This window comes from Actinia tenebrosa, unplaced genomic scaffold (assembly GCF_029948245.1).
Source record: "Actinia tenebrosa isolate PJP-AT-01 unplaced genomic scaffold, QUT_ActTen_1.0 PGA_scaffold3__52_contigs__length_22856419, whole genome shotgun sequence".
Taxonomy (NCBI): domain Eukaryota; kingdom Metazoa; phylum Cnidaria; class Anthozoa; order Actiniaria; family Actiniidae; genus Actinia; species Actinia tenebrosa.
In genome coordinates this window covers 22,434,291-22,445,462 of record NW_028292580.1, presented here as the reverse complement: position 1 = coordinate 22,445,462, position 11,172 = coordinate 22,434,291, and the positions used below count along the sequence as shown (strand labels likewise).

Sequence of the window (11,172 nt, the reverse complement as noted above, 5' to 3'; positions counted from 1 at the left end):
AAGTTTCGCGTAACGTTCGTAAGCTGATGACGTAAGACGATTGATTAGTGAGTGAGCATATTCAGACCCCTCACAATAACTTGTTTCTACGCTTAGCGTATCCGCGAGTTAAAAACTGGAGTAAGACAAATACATGACCAGTATTGGATTGGAATGACTGATTTATTCTATTCAGTTGCTATAACATACAATAAATAAATATCCAAATACTATTAAATATTTCGACTCATTGAGTTTCATAGGTGGTTTCATTCAGGTGCACGGTTCGGTAAGTACAGTTAAAACATGTTTTCTAATGAGATAAACAAACATTGAGGCTGGGCTACTTGTGCGGGTGGTTGAAATTATTCTTATTCTTATTCTTATTCTTATTCTTATTCTTATTCTTATTCTTATTCTTATTCTTATTCTTATTCTTATTCTTATTCTTATTCTTATTCTTATTCTTATTCTTATTCTTATTCTTATTCTTATTACTTGCTTACAATGCCTTCCTTACAAGGCACAGCACACCGCGGTACTAAAAAAAAACCAAACAAACAAACTGAGCAGGCGCGCAAGTTTAGCCTGGGTAGCCGCTCTTGGGGAGGGGGAGGAGTGGGGCTGGGGCGAGGAGGCGGGGTAAAGGGGAAGGAAAGGAGTACGCCTACTTATCGCCTCATTAGCATATCAAATATTTCCACCAATCAGATTTCAACAGTAGCGAAACAAACTTCTGTCACTTTCACGTGTTGTAAAATTCGCGTTTGTCGGCTTGTTATATTCTTAATTATACAGCGTCTCATTAATCCCATATAGGTAACTGTCCAATTATTTTCTTAAGGTGGCTGCCTACTTTTGAACATTCGAATTGAGCCCACGATGAGCGCGCGCTCAAAAACCGCTGAAAAATCTACAATATTTTATTGAAGGACCATACACGTTTTGAGCTTCAACAGGGCAAAACCCTCAAATTTTGCACGGGACTCTGTATTTTTTAATGGCTCATTCGTAAAACTTCCAAAAATCTATGTTATATCAAAATTTTAGAAAAAGTATAAATCAGCAACACATGAAAAAATAGATTTTTGTAGGGATTTTTGTTCGCCTTAATGAAATTTTTAAGAGCACCGAAACTACAAAATATGAGAAATCAATTTATCTTAATGTCTTGTTGATATGGGATTAATTAGGCAGCTATATAATTGGGATTTCATGCTCCCCAATCAATAAATAATTTTAGACTTATACAAATCCTCTGACTGCCAAATTGTACTCGGCCTACGGCCTCATCCAATTTTTGTCAGTCCTCAGAATTTTCCTCGTCCAATTATTTCTTAATTGGACAGTATGGAGTCCTATTACATATAATGATGATGATGTGATAATAATAATAATAATAATAATAATAATAACAATAATAATAAAACGATATAAAATGTAACTTAAAATAAAAGTTAAAATAATGAAGCAGGAAAATAGAATAAATAGGGGTATATCTAATACTAGGTATTTAATGCAAATAGTTTATCATATAAACTAGAGGCTATAACTTTACAATAACTATATTTAAAACTAGCTAAGGAACTTTAGCCAGTTCTTATATCGATTGGTAATGAATTCCATTCACCCTGTACCCTGCGCCGAAATTCTTCTTTTTGATAGTCGTACATTTAAGTGAAGATGGCATAGAATAATAGAGGCATTCATAATCCGTGGAAAAAAAACAACTAATAAACGTGTATTAGTCAAATAAACACAATGGAATAAGGGTCTACTAACGTGTATTAGGCCTAGGGCGAACGTCGAACTTTCCATGCACCAAACTCATTAAAAACAATAGATATCAGGTGATAATGAGGCGGCATGCTTTGATGCAATTAAGTTCGGTGCATGGAAAGTTCAGTCTAATATCTATTTCACGGGTTTTAGTGACTTCAATCTACTTTTTTGGACGAAGTCAGTGACTTACACTTTCGTTTCCTTCTGTATTGGTCGATGCGTCTTTTTTTTTATTTATTTTTTATTAACCAAAAATCTGAGCTAGAGTTCTTAACTAGCCAGAAAAAAATCAGTATCATGACACTCTCTATGGCTCCTGCTGTGGGGTTGTTGACGGCATTTCCATTACCAACCGCTATTAGAGCTACTGTTACCAGTACCAACGTAAACGACAACCAACACACGACTAGGTGAAATATTACAAATATAGTGTTCTGCATTTTATGAACTATTTTTATCTCGAGTGGCTTGGGGCTATTCTCATTGAATTCCCTTTCATAAAGGAATAAAGCAAACAGAATGGAAAGGGCACATAAACACTCAAGTAGAAAAATGGGAATCGCCCAGAATGGCTCTGAAATGATTCCGCATATCACCCACAAAAAATGATTAACTGTTTGGAACAGACATGGGAACAGAAAGTAAGCTCCCACATAATATTTGTTAGTAATTTCAATTTTGCATATGCAGTGGTTCGAAATGCATCCAATGACAAACGACATAATACAACAAGAAACATGAATGCCGTAGTATAGATACATTGTCCCATCCGTCTTACTTTCGGAGTGAATCAACGGGATTGAACACACAATTGCTAGGAACATCAAAATAGTAAAAGGAAATGTCATTTTTAGTGCGGCACCAGAGACCCACCTTCGTGTATTGTCCGACATACTATTGTTTATACCCTGAAGAATAAGTATCCACAAAGAGAAGCTTGCACCGATTGAAGACATAAATATGAACCAGCAGAAATACCAAAACTTAGGGTATTCAGCTATATCACCCTCATGGCCAATGGTCACACAGCAAACAGTGTTGAGCCGGGGATCAGAAACTTTGGGATTCACGATGATATCTTCGAGCTATCGACAAATAAAAAATCGACATCAGTGTTTTACTAGATGTACAAGAGAAAGAAAGCTATAGAGAAAGGTTAGGCTAGGCATAAGCTGTTCCTTGCAAAGCTAGCCCTGCATGGATAATTGAATAGCGTACCAACCCTGTAGCCTCGTACGCAGACGTTGTTAGGGTCTGTCACGGAACGTTTTCCTCCCCACCTTTTTACTCCCTCGTGGGGAGTGCAATGTCACGGGTCAGGCCTTACGAACGACTGCGTAGGACGCTACAACTCCATTACTAAGCCCGCAGCAACGACAATACTTGGTATCGGACATTCATTTACACTAATAATACGCAGTAAACTGGATAGCCTAGTTATAAATCGTCCATTCTTTTCCTCTCCTTGCCCATTGAAGGAGAATTTGGCGAGCGCGAAGAGCAAGCATAATACGATCGACAAAGTAGCGAGTGGACGACTTGAGCTTCAGTGTTTCCCGTGCAAGGAATCGATTTCCGTTTCCCGCCAGATGATGTCTCCATTGGCTGTTTGATATACTTTTATTCACCGACGGAAAAACCAGCGTTAGTTCATTTGGCAAGAAGCCCACCCGGGGCCGAATGCAGAAACGAAAAGTCCTCAGTCCGGCCCGCCAGATAGACGACTTTTAGAAAGTCTACACAGAAACATGTGGGGGATTAAAGAAATTTGAATTTGAATAGGAAGAATCCAGCATCCCCTCACCTATCCCCCCCCCCCCCCCCCCCCAGACATAGAGGATATTACATGGGCGCTTGGAGATACGAAATTTATCTTCGAGTGTTGAAAAGATCTCTCACGAGTGAGCGCAGCGAACGAGTGAGAGATTTACAACACGAGAAGATAAATTTCGTATCTCCAAGCGCCCATGTAATATTCTGATTATATAATTATCCATAAAATCAACTTAACAAGCTTTTTATTATTATAAAAAGTTTTTATTTATAAACTAATAGCTTAAATAGACATGGAAACGATATTTTCACATGTGAAAATAACATGTTATTTTCACATGTGAAAATATCAGTTTTACGAAAAGGAGAAATATAGGTATTTTATGGATAATTATATGATAAATACTTTTATTCACCGACGGAAAAACCAGCGTCAGTTCATTTGGCCGGAAGCAGAAACGAAAAGTCCCCAGTCCCGCCAGATAGAGGACTTTAGAGGATAGAGGAAGTCTACACAGAAACATCTGGGGGATTAAAGAAAATTTAATTTGGATAAGAAGTTGGGGTGTTGCTAAACCCCGAAACACCGAAACACCGAAACAGTACCAAAACGAAACACCAGTGTACAAATACTTTTCAATAAAATAGTTAAAAGTCGGTAGTAGATCAATGAATCTTTTGATTTTGAGAGCAACTGACATCATTTAAGACCAGTTTACAATGTTTTAAGAATCGTATATCTGGAAAGTTTTATGTCATCACCTTGCACACATTGCGGGCGGCCACACGGGAGCAGGCTTTATATTGCTGGTGGTGATGGATATGATGCAAAAGTTACTCTGTTGGCGGTCGCTCGATCAATCCAAAGACGAAAACACGGGGAGGGATGGGACGTCCGAAATTGTCAAACCACCCGTGGATATCAAGCTATTGGATACCGCTTTTCACTACTTCTTATAGCGTGTTCATACTTTTCGTTTCTACTGTGCCGGCCGTATTTATTGCATCTTTATAAAGTTTAAAGCATATAATTTAGTGTATTATAACTATGAGCTACGCCGAAGTAACCGCTGGGTTCAAGTCCATTAAGGAAAGTACAGCTAAAGCCCGGAGTAGTCAATCGATAAAAATCGATAGAAATCACCTGATTTGTATCGATTTTTATGGGAAATCGTTTAAAATCGATAAAAAAAATTGGTGTGAGTTCGATTTTTATCGATTTAATCGATTTTTATCGATCAAGATTTGACAGCTTTAATTCGATCCAATAATGAGTACAATCATATAATCAGCTTTATTTCACGCAAAGTATTCGAAAATATCGATGATAGTGCAATGGATTTTATAACTATTAATTCACAAGTAATAATATGTAGATCAGGCAGCTAATTATCCAAGTACTTTTGCTGTCTGTTCACTGATCACTATAACAAACTCCTAGTGTGTGTCAAGCTATGGTTACGAAAGAGTAAGTCCGGTGGTGTAAATCCGTAGCCACACGACCTTCGTACGATCATCGATAGAAATTATTCAAGACATAAATCGAATAAAAATCGATATGTATATAATCAATCAATCGATAAAAATCGATACAAAAATTTAGTGTGAGTTCGATTTTTAACGATTGATAGATACAATCGATATCAATCAAATCAGCGGTATCGATTGTTATCGATTTATCGATTGGCAAAATCGATATCGATTTTTATCGATTGACTACTCCGGGGCTAAAGTCGACTACTCTGCGTTCCAGCAGAGCACCGAAGATGATGCCCTGGCAATTGCAATTGCCAGGTCATTAGAGGTAAGCAAATATCTGACAATATCTCGATCTCGCATCCTTTTTACAGTATTTTGAAGGCAAACGGTATTATGGTTATATGTTAATTGCATACAAGTAAGATCATATATATTCTCACAGGACAATGATCACGACAATACCCTCAGCGAGGACTTATTTACATGTTTCTTGGGTCCATCTGATGATGTTGTGTTAGCCCAAGAACGAAATTGACTACTCATTTTTCTTACAGCGAGGACCCTCATCAGTTTAGTTTTTTTAAAGTAATTAATCTATGGAATAGGTCACGGTCACTCTGTCACGTTGTTCTATTTAGGTCTCAGTCACGTTTTAATCACAATTATCGGATTATGACAGTACAGAGTGATGACATAAAACTTTCCAGATATACGATTCTTAAAACATTGTAAACTGGTCTTAAATGATGTCAGTTGCTCTCAAAATCAAAAGATTCATTGATCTACTACCGACTTTTAACTATTTTATTGAAAAGTATTTGTACACTGGTGTTTCGTTTTGGTACTGTTTCGGTGTTTCGGTGTTTCGGGGTTTCGGGGTTTAGCAACACCCAAGAAATTGGGGGGGGGGGGGGGGGTTTATTACAAAATTAATACTTTTGATTAGCGTTATCAGCTATCCCCCACCCCCCCCCCCCCCACCACCCAAGACATAAATAATTGATAAATGGTCCCTTAGTACAATGCAGCAACATTTTAAAAATCCCTTCATCTACCCCCCAGGGGTAGATGCTCGACATAGGCAGTCGGGGAATCGATGAATATGCAAAAATACTAAGCACGGCTACGGACCATGCATTTGCTATAGAGCGTTTTCACTCAAGTGAGAAGGCAGCCATAAACAATAGAGACTTTCTGCACAGTATTGGCATAAAAACAGAGTTCAATTCTGAAGGATAGAAAATGTATTGTTTTGGTACCTCATAATGCCCGCTGTGACGTCACGTGAAAACGCTCTATTGAGGTACATTGTGACATGATTCAGCTGCAAAAAATTGGCATTCAATAACTGCGGTATATAAAATCTTACCATGGAAACAACGTATCTCCACGTCTCGCTCTTCGTGTCGCGGTAAGGACTATCATGACAAAAGGGTGGTACAGTTATGACCAGCTCCGTCTCTCTTCTCTGGGGATATATTGTAAAGAGAGAAAATACTGACATTGCATACAGACTGATGTGTTGAACGGACACATACGAACAGGCTTTGCTCCAAGTGAACTTCAAGTTCTTCTTTTGATCATCGATCATCTTAGTTCCATTCTGGTAGATCTTTAGAAACTGTATCGTTACTCTAACGTATAAAGAAGGCAAATCGACTGAAGGAAACAAGGCTCTAGACATATTGTAATAGTTGTCTGTCATTCTAGAGTCATTGATCGGTGGCACTTTCGAACCAAGTATCTCCCTGACTTCATCAAGATACATCAAACACTTGGTTTCATTCAGCGACGGACATGTTAAAGGTTTGATCAGAATACCAGCTAAAAGAAACCCAACGAGTAGAATATCTACCATTTTGGGCATCATGGCGTCTATTGTAGTAGTTTTAGACGCTCGGTGGGATTCCTAGAAAATGCGGAAGTATAACTTGCAATTAGCATTGGGTTTCCTGTGGTTTTTAAGGGGTCACTAGATCATCATACGTTGCTATGCTACAGTAATGCCATTGGAATATTTGACTGGCGAACTGTTGTGTGTATTGTGTAGAGTCATGTGGTATACTGTACGTAAGCGCTAGCAAGATCGAAAACAAAGTTCAAACTTTTGTTTCGAGATCATATTAAATGTGGAATTTGGTCACGGGTACTCGGGATCTAATCCCACTTTTTATTTGGGGGGCGGGGGGATGGGGGGAGACGCTCTTGAACCCTAAAAAATTCTAGATTTTAAAAAAAAAAAGTGCCAAGTGAAGGCCATGCTAGCTTCCAAAAGGAATGAAATGTCTTAAGAACTAAACAGATGACCAGTATTGGATTGGAATGACTGATTTATCCTGTTCATTGTTGTTACACTTTTTTAAACAAATAGTGCCCCTACACTGAGTCCCGAGAGGAATTAATCTGGGGGACAAAACAATGGATTTTTTTTTGCATAAGAAAAGATGGCCTATTGTTTTGTCCCCCAGAACCATTCCTCTAGGAAATCAATGCAAAGGGTCTATACCCATTATTTAACTAAATACTATAAAATATTTCTTTTCTCTACTTTTGAGGTTTTTCTTTTAACGTTACAGGTGGTTGCATTCAGGCGCGCGTTTCGGCAACTACAGTATAACGTTTCTACAATGCAATAAACAAACATTGAGGCTGGGCTACTTGTGCAAGGTTGTACATTGACGTCAAATGCTATAATGTTTGGTTTGTCTGCATTGGATTCGGCGCGTGCGGGATTCGACGTCTAAACTGGACCTTAGTTATTAAATCTTTTATATACTCTTTTTGTAGTTTTTTAGAGATTTTATGCCTAGTATTTTAGAGTACCTATATGTAATGCGCAGTTGATCATATTAACATGTTAAATTGCGCAATACAAATAATAAACTATTATTATTAAAAGAATTAAATAATAATAATAATAATATTTATTGCTTATATTGCGCATTTTAACATTTGAATATAATCAAATGCGCATTACAAATTAAAAACATCATGGAATACAATGTATATCAATATGAAAGGCTCATTATATTATCCTATATGTCTAATTATTTGAAAACACTATATATCATATATTATATCATATCACATCACATTTTACATCACATCACATCCCATCCCATCCCATCCAATCATATCACCTGCACCAGTTAAGCTACGACACTAGTGATTTTAATTAGCTTGCGAGACCTTACACAACACACAGTGTGGTACTAATTCACAAAGACCACGCGCACGAGTTTAATGCTCCACCGGTAGTCGTGTACGTTTTAGTGTCGATGGCATACTTTTTTCACTAAGTCATGCCACGTCAGTATGGTCACTAGCTCTTAGGAAGACTGAAGAGGAATGTTTTCTTCCCCATTAGTTGACGTTTTTTTGTTTTTGAACCAAAAATCTAAGCTGGAGTTCTTAACTAGCCAGAGAAAGATCAGTGTCATGACACCCTCTATGGCTCCTGCTGTGGAGTTGTTGACAGCATTTCCATTACCAACCGCTATTAGAGCTACTGATATCAGTACCAACGTAAATGACAACCAACACACGAAAAGATGAAATTTTATAAATTTAGCGCTCTGTATTCTTTCGACATTTTTTAACTTGAGCGGCTGGGGGCTATCCTCAGCGAATGTCCTTTCCAAAAGGAATAAAGCAAACAGAATGGAAAGGGCACATAAACACTCAAGTAGAAAAATGGGAATCGCCCAGAATGGCTCTGAAATGATTCCGCATATCACCCACAAAAAATGATGAACCATTTGGAACAGACATGGGAACAGAAAGTAAGATCCTATCCAGTTCATGCGATTGTTACTTGTCATTTTATATTTACAGTTCCAGTAACAGTTGGAAATAAACGAAAATAAACAAAAACCTATATACGCATAAAAGTATACACCCGGCATTTTCTCAACTTTCCCACTTTTCCATGCAATCAAAAAAACCACTACTACGAACGCTATTAAACTAATAAAAAATGCCATTGTAAGTGCAGCACCAGACACCGAACGTGTATTTTTTGTATTAGCATCAATTATAGACTGAAGAAAAAAGATCCAAAGAGAGAAGCTTGCTAAGAATGAAGACACAATCATGACCCAGTAGAAACACCAAAGGTTAGGATATTCAGCTATATCACCCTCATGGCCAATGGTCACACAGCAAACAGTGTTGAGCCGAGGGTCAGAAACTTTGGGATTCACGATGATATCTTCGAGCTATCGACAAATAAAAAATCGACATCAGTGTTTTACTAGATGTACAAGAGAAAGAAAGCTATAGAGAAAGGTTAGGCTAGGCATAAGCTGTTCCTTGCAAAGCTAGCCCTGCATGGATAATTGAATAGCGTACCAACCCTGTAGCCTCGTACGCAGACGTTGTTAGGGTCTGTCACGGAACGTTTTCCTCCCCACCTTTTTACTCCCTCGTGGCGAGTGAAATGTCACAGGACAGGCCTTACGAACGACTGCGTAGGACGCTACAACTCCATTACTGAGCCCGCAGCAACGACAATACTTGGTATCGGACATTCATTTACACTAATAATAACATGTCACGCAGTAAACTGTGTAGCCTAGTTATAAATCGTCCATGATTCAGTGACCAAAATAGCCCTATTTCACTATGACGTCACTGCTTGTTTATGTGGGGTATAGAATCGTCAAATCCAATAGAAAATTCAACAAAATTTGCACCTAGCGCAACAGTTTAATCTAAAATGGCCTGGTTTTCAGATATAATATGTGTTAATATATACTAAAAAATATTCTGAGTGTTTGCTGGCTATTCTACTTCTCTTCGTGGATTGATACGGGTTTTAGAACAATTTTCGGTGAATTTGCGTTGATTTGACCCACTCCGACGACCATGATCCTTTGAGTTTAAACAATAGATTGTTTTGATGTGACGTCATCCTGAGTGAAATAGGGCAATTCCCGGAGGATAGAAAATGTATTGTTTTGGTACCCCATAATGCCCGCTGTAACGTCACGTGAAAACGCTCTATTGAGGTACATTATGACATGAATCAGCTGCAAAAAATTGGCATTCAATAACTGCGGTATATAAAATCTTACCATGGAAACAACGTATCTCCACGTCTCACTCTTCATGTCGCGGTAAGGACTATCATGACAAAAGGGTGGTACAGTTATGACCAGCTCCGTCTCTCTTCTCTGGGGATATATTGTAAGGAGAGAAAATACTGACATTGCATACAGACTGATGTGTTTAACGGACACATACGAACAGGCTTTGCTCCAAGTGAACTTCAAGTTCTTCTTTTGATCATCGATCATCTTAGTTCCATTCTGGTAGATCTTTAGAAACTGTATCGTTACTCTAACGTATAAAGAAGGCAAATCGACTGAAGGAAACAAGGCTCTAGACATATTGTAGTAGTTATCTGTCATTCTAGAGTCATTGATCGGTGGCACCTTCGAACCAAGTATCTCCCTGACTTCATCAAGATACGTCAAACACTTGGTTTCATTCAGTGACTGACATGTTAAAGGTTTGATCAGAATACCAGCTAAAAGAAAGCCAACAAGTAGAATATCTACCATTTTGGGCATCATGGCGTCTATTGTAGTAGTTTTAGACGCTCGGTGGGATTCCTAGAAAATGCGGAAGTATAACTTGCAATTAACATCGGGCTTCCTGTGGTTTTTAAGGGGTCACTAAATCATCATCCGTTGCTATGTTACATCAATTATATTGAAATATTTGACTGGCAAACTGTTATGTATACTGAGTAGAGTCATGTGATGTAGTAAGCAGGATTGCAACTAGTAATTACACACAAATAATTCATTTCATTTAAATATTTATTTTATAGAGAGGAAAAAAGGAAAATCTAACAAAAAGGTTGGAATGGCTCAGAGTTCCTTGATATCAGCATGAACTTTAGTCTCCCTTGCATCCGTTTTTAGTGTCGGTCGTCACGCAACGAGAGAGAGCGTTGCGTGACGACCGACACTAAAAACGGATGCGAGGGAGACTACATGAACTTGAACAATGGATAGTCATTAAAATAAATGGATTTGTTATTAGGAAGAATATTTTAAAGTTAAAAACATAAGGTATAGATGCACAGCATTTTCCTAATCCAGCTTAATTTCAATTTTTTCCCCTAAAAAACAAGTTTATACACTGAATTAA

The 11,172-nt window shown here is 38.0% G+C and overlaps 2 protein-coding genes across 2 annotated transcripts; both read right to left on the bottom strand.

The window, feature by feature from the left end:
* Positions 1 to 1,473: 1,473 nt before the first annotated feature.
* On the bottom strand, positions 1,474 to 6,964 carry LOC116304883 (uncharacterized). Its single transcript, XM_089035070.1, has 2 exons — positions 6,383 to 6,964; positions 1,474 to 2,846 (listed from the first exon to the last, which is right to left on the bottom strand). Exons 1-2 carry the CDS (start codon positions 6,881 to 6,883, stop codon positions 1,992 to 1,994), a joined length of 1,356 nt encoding a protein of 451 aa, XP_088891196.1. The 5' UTR covers positions 6,884 to 6,964; the 3' UTR covers positions 1,474 to 1,991.
* A 361-nt stretch (positions 6,965 to 7,325) lies between these two features.
* On the bottom strand, positions 7,326 to 10,742 carry LOC148908906 (uncharacterized). The gene is made up of 2 exons (XM_089035069.1): positions 10,089 to 10,742; positions 7,326 to 9,230 (listed from the first exon to the last, which is right to left on the bottom strand). Exons 1-2 carry the CDS (start codon positions 10,587 to 10,589, stop codon positions 8,343 to 8,345), a joined length of 1,389 nt encoding a protein of 462 aa, XP_088891195.1. The 5' UTR covers positions 10,590 to 10,742; the 3' UTR covers positions 7,326 to 8,342.
* Positions 10,743 to 11,172: the final 430 nt, after the last annotated feature.

Excerpts from the sequence above, each read along its gene's own strand:
- LOC148908906 (XM_089035069.1), bottom strand. The coding sequence starts at position 10,589 with ATGATGCCCAAAATGGTAGATATTCTACTTGTTGGCTTTCTTTTAGCT. Across the intron at positions 9,231-10,088 it reads GGAGATACGTTGTTTCCATG|CTCGAAGATATCATCGTGAA; the intron begins GTAAGATTTTAT and ends ATTTGTCGATAG.
- LOC116304883 (XM_089035070.1), bottom strand. The coding sequence starts at position 6,883 with ATGATGCCCAAAATGGTAGATATTCTACTCGTTGGGTTTCTTTTAGCT. Across the intron at positions 2,847-6,382 it reads GGAGATACGTTGTTTCCATG|CTCGAAGATATCATCGTGAA; the intron begins GTAAGATTTTAT and ends ATTTGTCGATAG.